General features: G+C 34.2%; 1 protein-coding gene across 6 annotated transcripts in view; it reads right to left on the bottom strand.

Moving 5' to 3' along the window:
- Window positions 1-22244, bottom strand: part of SPAG16 (sperm associated antigen 16) — a 1246090-nt gene that overhangs the window by 574860 nt on the left and 648986 nt on the right. For all 6 annotated transcript variants that reach the window (XM_072617486.1, XM_072617488.1, XM_072617489.1 and 3 more), the window contains one exon: window positions 4180-4365. In XM_072617486.1, the coding sequence (XP_072473587.1) occupies window positions 4180-4365 (186 nt within the window). The remainder of the gene's footprint in view (window positions 1-4179; window positions 4366-22244) is intronic.

The raw sequence follows: 22244 nt of genomic DNA, 5'->3' as shown, positions 1-22244 counted from the left end.
TTAAACACTCATATGACAGACATTGTGCTTTGCATTGTTTTTGACACTGGGGATATAGAGACATATTGTACATATAGAGACATATTAAATTGTAAATTTAACTGAAGGAAACTACATCTATGCAAATAAAAGCATTATACATATATATGACTACATGCTGCATATTTGCATATGTACATATACAGATATATAACATAAATGCATATGTTTATGTTGTGTGTATATGTGTACATATATACACACATGTATATTTACTTATATATGTATACACATATGTATATATTTATATATGTATATACATGTTTGCATATACATACAACATAAATCCAGTCATTTTAGGGGTTAGAGTATACTAGCAAATGGGAAAATCAGGAAAGATATATTGTAGGAGATTCCTCTTAGGGACGGAGGGGTTACAGGAGAAGGCGGGATAGAAAATAGCCTATCTATTCTAAAGAAAGAAGACAGAATATGTAATACCAAATGGGCCAGTCAAGCTTACATATAAAGCACATGTCCAAGAAGAATGGAAATCCATTTAGGAAGAGAAAATAGAGTAAAATTCTAAGGACCTATGGATACCAGATGAGTCTCTGTATTTTCCTCCTCAAAGCAAGAGAGAATGACTGAAGGTTCTATGGGAGAGCTAATTAGTCAGTCAGCCATCATTTAATTAATTTAATTTAATTTAAGATTTAATAAATATCTTTTATATGCATCTTTTATATGCATAATAAATATATACATGCATATATATATGTATATATATATATATATATCTCCATGCATAGAAACTAATATTGTCCTCAAAACAAATCTGTAGTGTAAATGCTATTTTTCTTTTTTTTTTTCAATTTACTGTTATGGGCATTACAATGAAGAGAGATTCTCTTTTGCCCAGGGTCATGCCACTAGTATGCACTTGCAGCAGAATGTGAATCCAGATTTTCCTAACTATAGGTTCCAATATTTATGTCATGCAGCCTTCATTTTAGAATGGGATATGTTCCTTTATTAGAATCTTCACCAAAAGTCAGGGTAATTACAAGCACAGTTACATATTAGTTCCTAAAGCCCTGGTATTTGGTATAATGCATTCAGAAAAAAAGCAAATAAGAGTAAATACTAACCATTATAAATCAACATTTTCATTATCTATCATTATAGAGAAAAGAGATGTTTTACATAAATGAATTTTTCATGTAACCAAAATTTATCCTTTAAAGTACAAAACTTTTTAAAAAACTTAATCATTAGGCAAGCTGATAGCAGAGAAGATCAGAAACCAGAATCCTACAATATGTTGTGTACAAGAAACACACCTGAAGCGGAGAGGCACACAGAGAATAAAGGTAAAAGGCTGGAGCAGAATCTACTATGCTCCAGCTGAAGTAAAAGAAATCAGGAATATCAATCCTCATCTCAGACAAAGTAAAATCAAAGTAGATCTACTTAAAAGTGATAAGGAAGAAAACTACATCTTGCTAAAAGGTACCAAAGAAATATCAGTACCAGGCATCTATGCACTAAGTGATATCACATCCAAATTCTTAAAGGAGAAGTTAAGTGAATTACAAGTTTATGACCAAACAAGAGTAGAGAACATTACAAAATTTAAAATAGATAATTTTGATTATGTCAAATTAAAAATCTTTTGTACAAACAAAAGCAATGCAAACAAAATTAGAGGAAAGCAAAAAGGTGGGAAACAATTTTTACACAAAGTATCTCTGACAAAGGCCTCATTTCTCAAATGTATAGAGAACTGAGTCAGATTTATAGGACTACAAGCCATTCCAAATTGATAAATGGTCAAAGGGTATGAGTGGGCATTTTTCAGATGATGAAATCAAAGCTATCTATAGGCAAATTAAGAAGTGCTCTATATCACTTTTGATTAGAGAAATGCAAATTAAAACAATTCTGATACACCACCTCACACCTATTAGATTGACTACAAAACTACAAAATCAGATTAGAAAAAATGAAAATGATAAGTGTTGGAGAGGATGTGGGAAAATTGGGACAGTAATGCACCATTGGTGGAGTTGTGAACTGATCCACCCATTCTGGAGAGCAATTTGGAACTATGCCCAAATGGTAACGAATCTATGCATACCCATTGATCCAACAATACCATGACTAAGTCTGTATCCCAAAGAGATCATAAAACAAGTGAAAGGACCAACATGTACAAAAACATTTACAGCAGCTCTTCTTGTGGTGGCCAAGAATTGAAAACTGAGGGGATGCCCACCAACTGGGGAATGACTGAACAGGGTGTGATATGTGAATGAAATGGAATACTATTACAAAATAAAAAATGATGGATGGGCAGATTTCAGAAAAAACCTGAAAAAACTTGTAGAAACTGAGGCAAAGTGAAATTAGCAGAACCAGGAAAGCATCGTACACAGTATCAGCCACACTCTGTGAAGATCACCTATGAATGACTCAGCTGTTATTCACAATACAATGATCTACTTGCAATGCTAAGTACAAAGAACTCAGGAAGGAAATGCTATCCACATTCATATAAAGAACTGATGGACGCTAAGTACAGATAGAAACTTACTTTTGCACTTACTTCATACATTTTTGTATTCTGTTTTTCCCTTTGATCTCTTCTTTTACAACTGTGACTAATACGGAAATGTTTCACATAATAGAACAGGCATAACCTACATCAAATTGCTTACCATTTTAGGAAGTCAGGAAGAGAAGAATGGAGGAAGAAAAAAATGTAGAACTCAAAACCTTTGTGAAAAAAAATGCTGAAATTTGTCTTGACATATAATTGGAAAAAAAAACTACTAAAAATTTTTTTAATCATTTGGTTTTAGAAATCATTTTTAAAATATGTTAAATAATTTGAATCTGGGGAAAAATAATTCTGGATTCAATCTATCCTGGATTATCGCTTTCAATGTTAATAACTTAAGTATCTTTTTGTGTAAGAAGAAATTAGGTTGGAAGATCAAATGTGGGAACCAGTTAGACTGAAGAAAGATTTTTGTCAGTTAAGAAACAAAATCCAACTCTCCCTCTTGTACATTTCTAACAGTGGGAATGGGGAATCCCATCATGCCCTACATAGATCTCTGGGGTCAGGAACCTTTCAAATTCTGATTGACCATGGCCAATAGCCTATCGTTGCTACTTAAAAAGGAAATATAGATAGGCCCACCTTTGTCAAAGCAATTTCATCAGCTCTTCTGACTATTTTGGACTTTTAGCTATGTTTGATAAATAAATTTTAACTTTTACTAGCACAGGCTCAGGCTTTTCCTGATTCTGACTTTTTCCCTTTAGCATTCTGTTGATTCCTGGATTCAACTTGAACTGGATATTGATGAGTCTTCCCTGCTAACCTAGGCATTTTTCCCATCCTTCCCTATTATTCCCCCTGTGCTTTCTGTGCTCCCAGAGGTTCCTGAGCTGGCAGTTTCCTTCTGAATCCACACATCTACTGATTTCTGAATTAGACAAATTAGCAGCCTTGTAACTATTCCTATCTTTTGGTTGCTTCCAGAGACATTACCAGGGCTTAATCATTTTGCATAGCAGATTAATCCTAGAAGTACATAGGAGCTGTCCAAAGCATTGTTAAATACGACATCAAAGTATATTTGTACAGATTGACAAAATTCCTTCCTTCTAGAATCTTACAGTCAGTAACATGAAAGGGATTCACTTTTTAAAGGTGATTTTCAGTGAAAGAAAAGACATATTTGTGTTGGTTTTATAATAAATAAATTTTAAATAGAACTTACTATTAACAGAATAATAGTTTTTACTTCTTCCCTACTCATGCTTATTCAAAGATGTTAACAGAAAAGGAATTGGGTTGGGAAAATGCACAAAAATTAGCTTTATTACTATAAATAACATTTAAATCAGTCACTGGTTCTCTTCTTTCATGATGAAAAAATAAGTAGTAAAATAGCTACCTAGTAAACCAGCTTCAGCCTTGTCAAGTGACTGTAATTAAGATGTCAAAACAGAATATAGAGATATAGTAACATACACTAATAGATTGGGAAAGGGATTCTCAGCTGTCATTTAGTCCAACTGCTTTCTAAAAAACAAACAAAAGAAAACTAACAAAGCATCCCTTCAGAATATTCTTCATGGTGTTTGTTTCTATGAGGAGCCAAAGTGTTTTAAAGAGTCTCTTACCTGTTGACATCCCAGACTTTGCCAGTTGTATCCAATGAGGAAGATGCTACAAAATCTCCACAGGAATGCCATGTGCAGGACCAGACTGCATGACTGTGTCCTCCCAGGGTAAGAATGCAGTCACCTTTGACCAGATCCCACAATTTCACTGTAGTATCTCCACTGGAAGTAGCCAGTTTGGTACCACTGTTAATAAGAATACAGAATGAAGAATGTTTTAGAATATGTGCACATATGATTTCAATTAATTCTTAAAATAAATAGCAATCTTTTTGCAGTGAAAGTCTGTTTATTATTATCTAAATTCCTACATATTTAAGTAGAAAAGTATCCTTAGTGTTAAAAATGCACACTATTAGAAGAGAACTCCTTCTGTTCATTTATTCATTTAATCTATTAAAAAGTACTTATACTGCGGACACGGCATCACACAAAGGATTGTACATAACAAAAAGTTGTGCAGCACATTGACCTTGACCTCAAGAAGCTTGATGACCAGAAAAATAATCCCACACACATACCTAAAATTCCAGGCTATATGTGGCGGTATCACTTGACTGGTACAAAGTAAATGATGTAAGACTAGAGAAATGGAGAGATCAGTTCTGGCTGGGGTGATCAGCAAAGGTATCCGGAAGAAGAAAGAACTGGAGCTGAGTGTTGGAGAATGGTTCAAAAAATTGGGACACGACAAAAAGAATTTTCCACAATGCATGCTCATGGCCTTTTGATTTCTGAGGATAGTTACTATTCATGGAACCAGTACTGCCTGACCTCCGTCTCTTCAGCTCACAGTATGCCTTGGCTTAAAAAAAAAAACAAAAAACAACTCAGGTCTACCAGGCTTATCTTTCTTTTATTATCACTTTACAGTAGTTCCTGAGAAATAAAACTGTTTTATGTAACTTTTATTTTTTCCTTAAAAAGGAAACAGTATTACTTGTTAGCTGTCCTTGAAATGCTTTCCAATTTTTTTCAGGCCTCTTTTAATATATGGAGGCTAAGGTTATGTGTACAACAGGGCAGTCTTTGGCCTAGTAGATCAGTCAGCTGCTTATTTTTATGATAGGATTTTGGGTTCTAGAAAGTTTTCCTTTCCTCAAAGAGTTAATCCACTTATTAGTTCATGCTTATAATTCTCATAAGAAAGGGAAATATTTTCCAATAATTAACAGATAAGGTTAAATTTTTTTCTGGGATTGATAATATAAAGGGCACCAGACTGAGATCAAATCTTTTTTCTAATGCTAGAATTTAATAATGGAGAAGATTCTTTAGTGCCTGAAAGGGAGGGAAGGGGCATAGAGAGAAGAGACAAAAAAGAATACATAGAGGACAGCTACAGGAGGAAATTCAGATTTCACCAGCTTCACAATTTATCCATGGGAACAAAATTCTGGGATGGGATTTAATAGAGGCAGCTGATATGAGACAGACTTTGGACAAGATACAGGGATAAAACAAAAAAACTTCCTGCCTCTAAAAAGTATCTAGTCTATTAGCAGGAATGAGATAAGCACCCAGAAAATTGGAAAATTAGTTATAATTTTGAATGAGAGGACATGAGTTCACATCTTAGGAATATCACTTACTGCCTACATGACTTTGGGTAAGTTACTCTCAGGGACTCATTTTTCTTTTTCATAAAATGAGGAGTTTAGATGAAATGGCCTCTAAGATCTCCTCTGTTTCTAAGCAGAGCAAACTGTGTCTTAAAGGCTTTTCTCCAAAAAGGAATCTTTCTTATATACATAAGAGCTCCTGATAAATGCAATCATCATAGAGATTATCATTCAACAAAACCCTGATTATTAAAATAAGTCAATATATTAATCTAAGGTGATTGGCATTTACACAGAGGAAATCTTAAGCAAAGTCCAAAATACAGAGGAATTCCATTTAGATGGTGAAGTCCTTCAAATTCTATTTGGATTTCACAGGTATAATTAACATCATATTGCTTGCCTTCTCAATGAGTGGGGGAGTGACTGCTTTTTGGTGCTTTTTGTTTCAAGGATTAGTCAGTCACTTATAGGAATTCAAGTAGTGCCTTGTGTGAGTGCTTGCTCATTGAAGAGGTGTGCCTATTGGTGGAGAGGAGGCAGCATGTAGTAATGTAAAGGGTGTCAGAGTTGAGAACAAGATGTTTCAGGTTCATATCTCCATCCTATCATCTAATCTTGGGTGATAAGGGCCAGTCATAACCTCCCTGGGCATCAGTCTTTTGATCTAAATGTTGAAAAGACTGGATGGAATAAAAGGTCTTTAAGTCCCCTCCCAGTTCCTCAGCTGCTCTGTTATTCAATCTTCTTACTTCAATGCTGGATACTAATGAATCTTGAAATGCCACAGAGTTCAAGGAGTCAAAAATTTTAAGTGTCTCAAAGTATGATGGAAAGCTCTAGCATGGAAAGAGGCTCTAATGAGGACATGCGTCTACTTATTACCTATGTGTCCTTGGGAAAATCATTTCTCAACTCTAAGCCTCAACTTTTCTCATCTATAAAATTAGGTAGTTTAGACTGGATCCCCTCTAAATCTATTATCCCTAAATACTGTCCTATCTGTATAATGGGTATCTCATCTTTTTCCCTAAAAGCTTGGGAACTTTGCTTCCAAGGACTGGTAATTATGATACTGTATTCTTAAAACAACTTCAGAGAAAAGTTGAAATGGTGCCACCATTTCATTCCCATGCCAACACTGGAATGCAGGACTGGATGCTGCTTGGCAACTCCATTGCCTCTACCCATTCAGGGGTCATAGATCAAGAACAGAGAGAAGCAACTTCTGCTTTTCTTTGTGGGGTTTTTAATACCCTAATATATGGTCAATTTGTCTTTGGGGCCTTTCAGCAAGATTCAGTTTTCCTGCTTTTCTCTTATTAAGTCTATTTTTGCTTTTACGTTGTCTGAGATCATGAGTACTACCACTTCTAATTTTTTTTTATTTCAGCTGAAACATAATAGATTCCACACCAGCCCCTTATCTTAACTCTATGTGTGTCTCTTTGTTTCAAGTGTTCTTCTTGTAAATAAAACATTGTTGGATTCGGGTTTCTAATTTATTCTGCTATCTGCTTCCAGATTAAAGGTCAACTTATCACATTCACATTCACAATATTGATTACTATTTCCCTTCTACCTATTTTCTCCTAATTATCCTTTTCACTCTCTTTCTATGCTGTCTTTCCTCTAAGTTATTTTTTCCTTCTGACTACTGCCTTCTTCTATATGCAGAAAATGCCCCCTTATCAGATCATAATGCCATAAAAATGACATTCAACAAATGACTGTGAAAACATAGATTAAAAGCTAATTGGAAACTAATTGATATAATCTTAAGGAATGAATAGGTCAAAGAACAAATCATAGAAAGTGTCAATAATGTCATTAAAGATGATTACAGCAATGAAACAACATACAAGAATTTGTGTAACACATCCAAAGCAGTACAAAGGGGAAATTTTATATTTCTGAATATGTATATCAATGAAAGAGGAAAAGAAGAGATCAGTGAATTAGGCCTGTAACTAAAAATAAAACTAAAAAAGAATAAATTAAAAAATTCTAAAGTAAAAACCAAAATGAAAATCCTAAAAAATTGAGAAAAAGCAATAAACTTGAAATTAAAAAAATGAATAAGTAAAACTAGGAGCTGGTTGAAAAAAGCCACTAAAACAGATAAACCATCGGTTAATCTGATTTTAAAAAAGAAAACTAAAATACCGGTTTCAAAAATAAAAAGGGTGATTGTAGCAGTTATTAAGACAAAATTTAATATCTTATTAGGAGTTATTCTTCCCATTTATATGCTAGCAAAACTGATTACCTAAGTCAAATGGATGAATATTCCCCAAAACACAAATTGCCCAGGTTAATGGAAGAGGAAATAGAATTCTTAAATAACCCATCTCAGAAAAAGGTATTGATTAAGTGTAATGGAGCCCAGGAAGCATGGAGCACACACAGGACAGCCCAGGAAGTGGGAGCACAGCCTGCTGTGGCAGGGACAGGACCCTGAACAGACTGCAGGGAGCAACTGGCAGCACCATTTCCCAGATTGCTCAATCCACCAACACCTTCAAAGGTCAGTGGGAGGGCCCCATCACCCAGGAGAGGGGAGACCGGTGTGGACCCCCCAACCCTGGCAGCAGCCACTGCAGCAGCAGCTTTTTGAGCCATCCACCTAGAGCCCCTGGGGGCTCCCTGATCTGAATCTCAGCCCTGTGCTCAGCCCTGACAAAGAACTCAAAAGTCAAGTAACTTAGCTAGGAAAATGCCCCACAAAGAGAAAAAGAATGAGACAATAGAAAGTTACCTTTCTGGTAAGCAGATATTTCCTTTCATCCTTTTGGATGAGGAGGAATAATTTAGGTCTTCAGAGGAAGACCTAAAAGTCGAGGCTTCTACAGGAAAAACCTCCAAAATAAATATGCAATTGTCTCAGACCATGGAAGAGCTCAAAAAGGATTTTGAAAATCAAGTAAAATAAATAGAGGAAAAATTGGGGAAAGAAATGACAGCAATGCAAGAAAATCATGAAAAGCGAGTCAACAACTTGCTAAAGGAGACTCAAAAAAATGCTGAAGAAATTAACACCTTAAAAAATAGACTAACTCAAATGGCAAAAGAGCCCCACAAAGTCAATGAGGAGAAGAATGCTTTAAAAGCAGAATTAGCCAAATGGAAAAGGAGGTTCAAAAGCTCACTGAAGAAAACAGTTCTTTAAAAATTAGAATGGAACAGATAGAAGTTAATGACTTTATGAGAAACCAAGAAATTACAAAACAAAACCAAAAGAATGAAAAAATAGAAGATAATGTGAAATATCTCATTGGAAAAACAACTGACCTGGAAAATAGATCCAGGAGAGATAATTTAAAAATTATGGGACTACCTGAAAGCCAAATTCCAGAGTTCCCAGGTCAAGGAGAAAATATTGCAAGCAGCTAGAAAGAAACAATTCGTGTTTTGTGGAAATAAAATCAGGATAACACAGGATCTGGCAGCTTCTACATTAAGGGATCGAAGAGCTGGGAATATGATATTACAGAAGTCAAAGGAACTAGAATAAAACCAAGAATCACTCAGCAAAACTGAGTATAACACTTCAGGGGAAAAAGTGGTCATTCAATGATATAAAGGACTTTCAATCATTCATGATGAAAAGTCCAGACCTGAAAAGAAAATTTGACTTTCAAACACAAGAATCAAGAGAAGCATGAAAAGGTAAACTGGAAAGAGAAATCATTATGGAATTTTTAAAGTTGAACTGTTTACATTCCTACATGAAAAGACAATATTTGTGATTCTTGAGACTTTTCTCAGTATTTGGGTAGTTTGGAGGGATTATACGCATACACACACACACATACACATGCACACACATGCATACACACATATGTATATATGTGTGTATATATATACATATATATATAGACAGAGAGCACAGGGTGAGTTGATTAAGAAGCAATGATATCTAAAAAAATAAAATCAAGGGGTGAGAGAGGAGTATATTGGGAGGAGAAATGAGGAAATGGAATGCAGCAAATTCTCTCTCATAAAAGAGGCAAGGATAAGCTTCTTCAATGGAGAAGAAAAGGGAGGAGGTGAGAGTGAAAAAAATGAAGCTTACTCTCTTCACATTTGACTTAAGGAGAGAATAACATGCTCACTCAATTTGGTATGAAAATCTATATTACATTATAGGAAAGTAGGGGAGAAGGGGACAAGTGGTGTAAGGGGGATGATAGAAGGGAGGATAAATGGAAGAAGGGCGTAATTAGAAGTAAACACTTATGGGCAGGGACAAGGTCAAATGACAGAATAGAATAAATGGGGAGCAGGATAGGATGGAGGGAAATATAGTTAGTCTTACACAACATGACTATTATGGAAGTCTTTTGCAAAATGGCACATATATAGCCTGAATTGAATTGCTTGCCTTCTCAGTGGAAATGCATGGGGAGGGAGGAAGGGAGAGAAGTTGGAATTCAAGGTATTAGGAACAAATGTTGAGAAATGTTTTTGCATATAATGGGAAAATAAGAAATACAGGTAATGGGGTACAGAAATCTATCTTACCCTACAAGAAAAGAGAGAAGATGGGGATAAGGGAAGGGAGGTGTGATAGAAGGGAGGGCAGATTGAGGGAAGGGATAATCAGAATGCAAGATGTTATGGGGTGGGGGAAGGGAGAGATAGGGAGAAAATTTAGAACTCAAAACTTTTTGGAAATGAATGTTGAAAACTAAAAATTAATAAATAAACATTTAATATTAAAAAAAAAATAAGTGCAATGGCAAGTAAAGAAGGATCTTTTGCTGTTTTTGCTTCAGTATAATCAAGAAGTATAATTCCTCTATTTGAATGTGACTGAGGAGGATCTTTCCGATACATTGTCAGTCCTGAGAAGATTTGTAAGAAGGTCTATGCCTTTTGTTAATGAGGCAGTGGTTCTCAAGGGATCAATGCCCTCTGGCTTAAAAAGTGTATAAAGACTCTGACATATGGGTTTTATTTTGGGGCTTAGTTTTGGTAAGAAGGTTTGAGTGCCAGATGAGGACTCTGGGAAGTCATTAAAAAGTGCCCCTCATCCCCCACCCCCACCCCAACTTTCAGAACCAAGAAGTTGTTCTTCCCTGTCTGGTAATTGGTCAGACAGCTGTACCTGTCTGTTGAATTATGGTCAGACAGAGGAAGCCATGTCTGTTGATTACTCTGGGATTTAGGGTGTTGACTCCCCTGAACTAGGTGAATGATATATGTGCTTGACTAAAGATTTGATACATGTGCTTGATTAAAGTGATCCCTCAAAAGTTGCCTTTCCTTTTATGAATGCAAATCTAAGAACCTGTGATAGCAGGTCTCCCTGAATATGTTGGGATGCTTACTGATACAATAAGCCATAAATAAGCTCCCTAAAAAACAAAAAACAAAAAACTCCCTAGAACCAGTTGGATTTACAAGTGAATTCCACAGAACATTAAAGAACAATTAGTTCCAATATAATATAAAGTATCTGGGGAAAATAGGTAAAGATGGAATTTTACAAAATTCTTTTTATGACACAAATATTGTTTTGATTCCTAAACCAGGGAGAATAGAAACAGAGAAAGAAAACTATTGACCAATTTCCCTAGTGAATATTAATGAAAATATTTTAAATAAAATACTTGCAAGGAAATTATAACAATATATCAGAGAGACCATACACTATGACCAAGTGGGATTTATACCAGGGATACAGGGCTGGTTCAATATTTAAAAAAAAAAAGTTATAAGCATAATTGACCCTATCAATTAAAAATAGAACAAAAATCATATGATTATCTAAACAGATGCAGAAAAACCTTCCAACAAAATACAGCATCCATTTCTATTAAAAACACTAGAGAGCACAAGAATAAATGAAGCTTATCTTAAAATAAGGACTATTTATCTAAAACCTTTAGCAATTTCTTAAGAAAAGAAGCTAAAACCATATTTATAGATTCAGAACACATATTACTCTTCTGGATATCTAAAAATGAAGTTTTATCCCAGGAGGATTCATACTTTGTGCTAATAGCTTAAAGATTATTCAAATCATGATTTAATTACTCCAACAAGTCCGTATTATTTATGAACTTATGCTTGCAACAAGAGCTAAAAGAAAGAGAACAAGGAAACTCCTGCTAATTATGAAGGGTATCTGTAACCTACTCTCTCATTAAAACAATTTTCAATATGGTTGTTGTCATTAGGAGTTTAGTGAGTGCATTTGACAAAATAGGTTAGTTCTAAAATTATCAGCTCAGGGACTTCATACTATCATCTCAGAATTCTGCCCTCAAAACAATTTCTGTTTTGATTACATTTCCATGGATTCCACACAGATACTGAGAAAATGTGTGTCTGCTCATGGCTAGCAAAAAAAAAAAAATTCTTGACCTTATTTTTTGTTATAGACCAGTATTGGTATTGTTGGCATCTACATGGACCTCAGCTTCACATCATCTACTAGGCAAAAACCACTTACATTCACTTCCTGTTAGTTTTTGATCACTAGGCTGACTCCAACCTGACTTTCCCTGGGATTTGTCTACTTTATATCTCCTGGTTTCATTCTTGAATTCTTCATTGGTGTATTCTTTTCTTTTGATAATCCATTTTTCTCCACAGTCCTACAATGGCGCCTAGAGATCCCTGAATTTCTCCCTGCTCATATAGTTTGAACCCCTGGTTTTGTAATAAATGTATTTTTGACAAATTATATCTGTTCAGAATGACTTAAAATGTTTTGCAAACAATAAGAATACAGTAGTTTCAAAACAAACAGAATGAGTCACCTAGCTTTATGTTTAGTGATCATATCCATTAGAAACAATATAAATGAACATTTCAAACACTTGTTTGGAGAATGTGTGCCTAATAAAGAGATCTTTCCCTGTCAACAAAGTGTCATATAATAATTTTGACAAACAAATCTTAGATTTATATCTTCTTCTTATAAAGTACTTCTAGAAAAGAAGATACTTCTAGAAAGTTCTTTAAATGATGTCATATTATCACAGGATTTGTACTAAAGTTACAAATGAAGCAGAGTCCTTATCAATCAGAATAGGAAAATAAACCAAAGGTTATAAGGTTAGAATGATAAAGCATCAGGAGCAACTAAAAGGAGATAAAGTTATGGTAAATCACAAAGACTCTTGCATACATTATGTATAAGAATAGATTTAATTTTGTCTATTCCTCCAAAAAAATGTTAGTGTCTTCATATACCTGATAGTGTATAATGGCTTTTTGGTGTAGTATATTTTGCTTTGATTAATAGCCAGAAGCTTTCCTATTCACCAAGAACTGATCAAAAATAGAAATAATAGTTCTTAAAGAAGAATCACAAACTATTAGCAACCATATGAAATAATGCTAAAAATCACTAATAATAAAAGAATGCCAATCAAAATACTGACCTTTTACCTCACACACAGAAAAATGGCAGATGTCAAAAGAGGAGAATAATTGATGTTGAATGAATTATATAAAGAGGGATACTCTATTGTTAGTAGAAATAAAATTCATCTAACTACTATGAAAAACAATTGAGAATAAGAAGAAAGTGACTAAACTGTTCATACCTTTTAAACCAGAGGTTTCATAGCTAAATATATACCCTGAAGAGCCCATTGATAAAAAGAAAGTACCCATATATTCAAGAAATATTACAAGCATCACTTGTCATAGTAGGAAAAAAACTCAAAAAAATAGATGTCTATTGACTGGAAAATGAGTAAAACAGTTAGACTGTAAAAAACAATGAATATGCTAGAGGTGTTGCTGCACACATGTAATCCCAGCTACAAGAGAGGTTGAGTCTAGTGAATTTCTTGAGTAAGCTGCAGTAGGCTATCGGGCATCTGTACTAATTCTGGAATCAGAATTATGGGGAAGCTTCAGAACTAAGAGAGGTATATAATAAATATGTATAGTTTTATATACACTCAAAATAAAATAAAGAATCTAAGTGAATTACAGCTAAGCCCTACCTACTGCTTCTTCTTTTCTATATGAGGCGCTGATGTTTTTCTGACAAAATAGCAATTAATTATATTTATTTTATTGTGAAATTAATAAACACTAAATAAAATTAACATTTCCATACAGATGTATGTGTGTATATGGAAATACTCATTTTATACATACATATACATATTATAGAACCTATACTCATAGAACATATACAGAGAAAATATGCATATATGTACATATATGTAAAACACATGCATATATACATACTTAAGTATAGAACAGAAGACTGTATACAAAACTATTAGCACAAATCTATTATTAATGCAAATCTATATCTGTGCAACTATTAGCCAAACTGGTAGCCAAGAACTGGAAATCGAGAGGATGTCCATCAATTGGGGAATGGCTGAACAAGTTGTGGTATATGAATGTAATGAAATACTATTGTGCTATAAGAAATGATGAACAGGTAGACTTCAGAAAAACCTGGATAGACTTATATAAAGTGATGCTAAGTGAAGTGGGCCCAGTGTACACAGTAGCAGGCACTGTGTATGATGACTGATTTTGATAGACTTAGCCCTTCACATGTAAAACACATGCATATATACATACATAAGTACAGAACAGAAGACTGTATACAAAACTATTAGCTCTGGCTAAGAAATTGAGGGATAGATCAGTGGAATAGGTTAGGTACACAAGACACACTAGTCAATGAATATAGCCATCTACTGTTGGATAAAACCAAAGATCCCAGCTAATGGGATAAGAACTCACTATACGACAAACAACCACTGGGAAAATTGGAAAATAATATGGTAGAAAGGGGGCATACATCAATGTTTGACATTGTATACCAAAATAAAGTCCAAATGGATACACAATTTAGATATAAAGGTTGATACTATAAACAAAATAGGGGAGTAAGGACTAACTTATCTGTCAGATTTATGGAGAATGGAGGAATTTATGACCAAACCAGAGATAGAAAAACATTATGAAATGCAAAATGGATAACTTTGATCCCATTTAATTGAAAAGTTTTTGTACAAAGCCAATAACCAAGGAGGGAAGAAGAAAACTGGGAAATAATTTTTACAACTATTATCTGTGATAAAGGCCTCATGTCTAAAAATGTATGGAGAACTGAGTCAAATTTAGAATACAAGTCCTTCCCCAACTGATAAATGGTCAAAGGATATGAACAGATAGTTTTCAGAGAAAGAAATTAAAGCTATCTATAGTCATGTGAAAAATGCTCTAAATCACTATTGATTAAAGAGACGCAAATCAAAATAATTCTAAGGCACCACATCACACCTATCAGATTGGCTAATGTGACAAAACAGAACAATGATAAATGTTGGAGAGGATGTGGGAGAGTTGAACGTTAATTCATTGTTGGAGCTGTGAGCTGATCCTACCATTCTGGAAAGTAATTTGGAGCCATGCCCAAAAGATTATAAAAATGTGCATGCCCTTTGACCCAGAAACACGCTTTTAGGGCTATATCTCAAAGAGATCATAAAAATTAGAAAAGATCCCATGTGTACAAAAATATTCATAGCAGCTCTTTTCATGGTAGCCAAGAACTGGAAATCGAGGAGATGCCCATCAATTGGGGAATGGCTGAACAAGTTGTGGTATATGAATGTAATGGAATACTATTGTGCTATAAGAAATGATGAATGGGTAGACTTCAGAAAAACCTGGATAGACTTATATAAAGTGATGCTAAGTGAAGTGGGCCCAGTATACACAGTAGCAGCCACTGTGTATGATGACTGATTTCGATAGACTTAGCCCTTTACATCAATGTAAGGACCTAAAACAATTCCAAAGGACTCATGTTGGAAAATACCATCCACATCCAGAGAAAGAACTATGGTGTCTGAATGAAGAACATAGCAAACTATTTTCTCTTTTCTTTTGTTTTTCTTTCTCATGGTTTCTTCCATTCATTACAATTCTTCTATGCAATAGGACTAATGTGAAAATGTGTTAAATAGGAATGTATATGTACAGCCTACATAAGATTGCATGCAATCTTGGGGAGGAAGATGGAGAAAATTTAAAACATATGGAAGAGAATGTTAGAAACTAAAAATAAAAGAACTAATAAAAAACAATACATTTCTTGAAACTAGCCCCTCATTTCATGCTATACCTCCTCATATTAATTTTTTTAATGATTTACAATTCATAGCTCTTTGTAACTTTATGCCTTTATATGACATTTTTCACAAAAGACAAATGTTATAGCAGAGATTACCTTGACTCTAATTTATATTATCCTAAGAGTAGTATAGGTGAAAGTATTGCAGATTTACAGTCAGTTGCACATGATGTACATAAGATCCTTTTAATTTAAGCTTAGTCATTGACTTCTGACTATTTGAATGGCTTTGCACAAGTTACTTGATCTTTCTGGCCCTACATTTCCTCTGTGGCAGATTAGGGGACTGGACTGAATAACTTCTTAAATCCCTTTTAATGCGAGATCCAGAATCCTATGACTATATCATCAAAAAAAGATAGTGAGTAGAGGGTCAGAGTCTCTTCTGTCATTCTTGGAAAAATGTCATTGTTGAAGGCACTAGTTGTTTTTATGTGATACTCCATATTCATTCTTCTTGACAGTGGAGAAAGAAATACAAATCTACATCTGTGCAATTTGAGACAAACACTTAGATATCTCCATATGTTTAATGGAACTATTTGAATTCATGAAGAGGCTATCAGTCCTACCAATCTGAAACTCTTCAGTTGCAAAGCATTTTAAAGTATCTAACACTATCGTGTTCTGAGCTAATCAAATAAAAACCTTTCCTTACTGGAAATGTGATGCAGTCTTTCTACTTTGTTAAAAAGTAATAAGGTAATAACATTTTACTGATCTGAAATGATGTTTAAGGAAAAAGTCATAATAGAAGTGTCTTGGTAGATAAATTTTGTTATTTGAATAATATTTGGGGGACATCTATCATATTTAACGTAAGAAAGAAACCAAAAGGGCAAGTGCACTTGTTTTCACTTTAGAAATTTCAGTGATATGCATAATATTTACTTCACAAGATACAAATTATGGCAAAAGATAGAGACATTACTGTGATTATCTACACTCATGGAGGAGAGTAGAAAAGAGAGTAAAAAATACCTTAAGTTCCCAATGTGGGCAGGAGAGTAATTTAATTCGGTCACGTATTTCACAGAAGAAAAGGTGTTGACAGAGACAGGGGAGCTACATTCAAATTTGGATCTGACATGTACTAGCTATTTGACTCTCAGGGCTTCAGTTTACTCATCTGTGAAAAGGAGACAATAATACTTACCTAAACTAGTCAGGATCATTGGAAGAAAAATACTTTGTAAATATTAACATAACATGTAAGCATATTATTATTATCATTACATGAAGGAGGAAGGGATACCTGAACTTGCTATCATTAGTTCCTGTGATAAGGCTTTCATACACAATGATTTCAGATGTTTTGACTGACATCGATGGTACAGTAGAGCTGGTGGAGTTTCATAGTTCTTTCCATAAGACGATCCTTCAAAGTGGAATGCTGGACAACTGTTCTTTCTCTTTTCTTGTATTTTATCACAATAACAATGTCGGAGATTTGTCTCTAGGAAAAGTATCAACTTTTTCAATTGCTTTTCCTTCCACTCACAAAGTTATTAGCTTTTTTAGGATTTTAACTTTCACTGGCATGTTCAACTGTGTTCCAAGATTAATGCTCACTGTTACCTGTACTTTTGTAAATGTGTGACTCATGTGATCTCAGGCATTTCATATAACTTCACTAGGGTTTTGCATCTTCATCAATAAAAAAAACGGGTCTAGATGATTTCTTAGGATTTTTCTCACTTCGGATACTAGAATAAAATGATCCTAAACTCTTCCTAAAGAGTTCTGTTTTCAAAGACAAAATATAAGTCTGATCAGAAATTTGAATTCCCTTTATTAATAGAGTGGGATTACATAGGGCAAAATCCATGTAACATGCTCACAACATACACATCAAAGGAAGCACCATGATCCAGTACAAATAGCAAGTTCTGAGAAGTAGGAGACTTAAATTCCAATTCAGGCTTCTCCACTAGAGGTAGCCTTAGGCAAGGCATTCAAATTCTCTTTGCTTCAATTTACTTCTCTGATGATAGTTATCTCCCACCCTACTATAAAATCTCAGAATAGGAAATGATTTTCCAATTTTACTCAACTTCTAGTCTAACTTATAAAAAAATTATGTATCTTCTCTCCAAAAAGTTACTTCTATTTAAAGACTTTTAGTGGTCTTTAAGGAACTCAAAGACCTTTTGATAAGGAACTCACTATCTTTTAAAGCAGTGTGTTTTATTTCTAGATAATTCTTGTTGGGAATTTTCTTCTTTCTATTGAATTGAAATTTGCTTTCCCATAACTTACACATTTTAACAAAATTCTTTTCTACAATCTAGTAGAATAAGTTCACTCGTCTTCTCATGTGAGAATACTTCAAATACTTGAAAACAAAAATATAACGTTGGGGACGTTGCTCCCAGTCTCAAGTATATTTTAAATTAAACAATTCAAGTTGTTTTGAATAATCCTTTAGTGACATGGCCTTCTGTCCCCTCACTACTACGTGTTATCCCTTGGACATCTTGCTTATATCCCTAGAACAGTGTGATCATGAAGTAAAATTTTGTAACTGCAATTACCATTGCATTTTGCAAAAGTATAAAAGTATAATATAAATATTAAATGTCATAAATATTTTAAAAACATATATCACTTACTTTTAAAAATACATTTTGACATACATGTATATGTATGTACCTATGTGTGGATGTATATATGTGTGTATATATGTATATATGATTCTGTGACTATCTTTTCTTTTTTTTATCCCACTAACTTATCCCTATTCCTTTCTCTAATTTCCATCTCCACATCCCTCACTGGAAAAGAAAAACAGCCATTTTAACATGCATTATAAAGCAAAACAAATTCCTACATTGGCTATATCGGAGAATTTATGACTTATTTTACATCTTGGATCAATCAACTCTCTCACATAAGAGAAGTATTTATTGAACTAAATAAAATGTTACTAGAGAGGAATACAACCGACTTTTTCTCCTGTATTTCTTGGGAAAACTTCTAGTAGACCTCAGTTGTATAAAATGTTTGCTTTGGGACTTAGAAACATCTTTATAATATGTTTCCTCTAGGCATATATGTCATAGAATTCTTTGGCATATCTGAGTACTTGGTCAAAAGTTTTTTCAACATCTACCAGAAATCATGGTTTTCAAAATATTTGTTTTACAAATATTTTTCAACATGCTTTCAAAATGATGAACTAATCTTACATTGTGGATATATAATCAAATTTATAATGAATAAAGTGTGTGTGTAAAATCATAGTGAATGATCTATTTTTCTCAGTATTTTATTTAAAATTTTAGAATCTATTAATTAATGCTATTGGTTTAGGGTTCTCCTTCTTGACTTTATTCTTTCTGAGTTTAGGTTTAAAACTATATGTGTGCCATAAAATTGGGCATTTTCTTTTTTTTTGTAATTTTTTAATTTAAATTGAAATAGAAAAGAAAAAAGAAAAAAACTTAAATGCAAAATAAAAAAAGAAAAAAAAAAACCTTGCCATGTGCACAGCAAAAATTAAGAGAGGATCCAAAACAAAAAGTAATATATTTTCATTCCAAGAAAGCATATATAATACTGCACCTTGTTTTCAGAGCTGTACATCTTTACTTCTTTAGAGGCTTTATTTTGTTCTCTACAGTGCATTTTTTACTGTGTTCTTTTTTTCTACCTTCCTCCCCCTACCCCCAACCACAAGAAGAACTGATATACTATTAAGCACTGATATACATAGAGAGATATAGATAAAGATATAGATATAAATTTGCATGTATAAATATGTGTATATGTATACATGTTTATACATATATATACACAGAAAGTTACATGTATGTATATATAGACACAATCCTTTATGTAGACATATACACAGCAACCTATAGTTACACATAAATGTACATATACTGATATACACATACATATACATCTATAATCATTCACATATATACACACATCATTCATATGCATCTATGTAAGACTGTGCTATACTTGTTCGTGCTCTGTGCTCTGTTCCTCTGAAGGTGGATAACATCTTCCTTCATAAATCCAAGCTTTTTACATATTTTTCTAAATCTGCCAACTCATCATTTCCTACACTATCGCAAAATTCCTTTCTTATACTGTCTGGTTATTTTAAATAGCCTAAAACAATACTGATTTAAATGGCTGACATAAACAATACTTTCCCTGTTTTTCTCTTTGGATTAAATCTATTTTAGCTAAAACTTTGTCTGAGATCGTGATAACTATCCCTGCTTTTGTTCCTTAATAAATTCTACTCCTGATTTGTGCGTATCTCTTATTTCCTATCCTTCTTGACTCCTCTACTTTACTTCTACCCACTTCCTTGCCTTCCTATTATTTAACCTACCCCTTCTCCAAGGATACTTCCTTATCCTCTCCCTCCCACCCTTTTCCCTTGACCTCTTGTTTCTATCTGGATGTAGAAAACTTTTATAGTCTTTCAAATACATATGTAGATACATATGTAGATACATATCTACATATGTATATACATATATACAAACATATATAGACATACACAGCTGCATACCTATACATTTTACATGTGTATATGTGTGTGTGTTTATATCTGACCCAAATGAACACAGCATCAATGTCCACTACCATACTGATGGTAAGTTCTTCAATTTGAAAAGGCTACATGCCAAGACCAAAGTGGAAAGAATGTTGGTGCATGATTTTCTGTTTGCAGATGACTGTGAATTCAATGCAACCTCTGAAGCTGAGATGCAACAAAGTATGGATCAATTCTCTGCTGCCTGCACTAATTTTGGCCTAAAAAATTAACACCAAGAAAACACAGGTGCTCCATCAGCCACCACCACACCATCCATACATGGAACCATTGGTTACAACAAATGAAGAAGTTCTGAATGCTGTGGATAAGTTCACTTACCTTGGTAGTGAACTTTCAGGGATGTACACATTGACAATGAGGTTGACACATGCATTGCCAGAGTTAGCTCAGTGTTTGAGAGGTTCTGAAGAAAAGTTGGGGAGAGAATAGGTAGTAGACTGACTACCAAACTGAAGGTCTACAGAGCCTTTGTGCTGACCTCATTGTTGTATGCCTACGAAACATGGATAGTCTATTAGGGTCATGCCAGGAAACTGAATCACTTCCATTTGAACTGTCTTAGGAAGATTCTGAAGATCATCTAGTAGGATAAGGTACCAGATACTGAAGTCCTTGCTCCAGCTGAACTGCCAAGCATTCAAAGTATGCTTCAGAGAGCACAACTCGTATAGAGTGGCCACATTGTTCGAATGCAAAATGTATGCTTGACAAAAAAGACTATTTTTTGGAGAACTCGCATGGGGCAGACAATCAATCACATGGTGGTCGGAAGAAGCAATACAGGGACACTCTCAAGGTCTGTCTCAAAAACTTTGGATCTGATTGTGCAACACGGGGGACACTGGCACAGGACTGCTTAGCATGGCAGGCCCACATCAGAAAAGGTGCTGTGCTTTATGATCAAAGCAGAATTGAAACAGCACAAAGGAAATGTAGGATGTGCAAATTTGAAGTAACTACTCCAAATGTTCACATGAACTATCGGTGCCCAATCTGTGGTAGAGCATTCTGAGATCATATTGGTCTGATTAGTCACAGTCACACGCACTGAAACTTCACTCTATCATAGTGATGTCATTTTGATCCTTTTTTAGAACAAAGGGCAGCCACAACAACATATATCTACATATATATCTAGATATAGATATATAGGTATCCCTCTTTCACTCCAAGGATTCCCTCCCTTATCCTCCCCTATCTATCCATCCTTTCCCCTTGCCCTCTTGCTTCTATATGAATTAAGAATATTTTTGTAGCTTTCCAAATGTTTCCATATGTTGTTCCCCTTTCATCTCATTCCCCTTAATCTAGACACCTTTCTGTTCTAAGACCCCATTATCCCATTCCCTCACCCTCTTATTTCTTTTTAAAATTAGTAAATTTTTATTCCCTTCTCTCTTTAACCTAGATCTGATGTGAGTAGGGTTCCCTCTAAAAATTTCTTCGCCCTCCCTATTCTCTTAGTTTTTTATTTCTTTTTGAATTTAGAAGACTTTTATACTTCTAATATATGTGTATTGTTTATTCCCTCATCAACTCATTCCCAATGACAAATTGGTTCCAGAACTACCCTTCCTCCTCCCCCATTTGATGCTTCAGTGTCAGTTCTTCCTCTTGCACCTCATTTGTATAAGATAATTACTCTTTTCACCTTTTCCTAGACTGCATTATTTTTAGAATCTATCACATTCAGCTGAACTCCAATCTTTATTTCTAACTATCCAAATTACTAATGACGATCTTAGATATACAGTTTATCTTTCCTAATATAAAAAGTAAAGGCTGTCCT

This window comes from Notamacropus eugenii, chromosome 6 (assembly GCF_028372415.1).
Source record: "Notamacropus eugenii isolate mMacEug1 chromosome 6, mMacEug1.pri_v2, whole genome shotgun sequence".
NCBI classification, from domain to species: domain Eukaryota; kingdom Metazoa; phylum Chordata; class Mammalia; order Diprotodontia; family Macropodidae; genus Notamacropus; species Notamacropus eugenii.
Note: the sequence above shows the minus strand (reverse complement) of the source record. Positions and strands in the feature narration are given on the sequence as shown.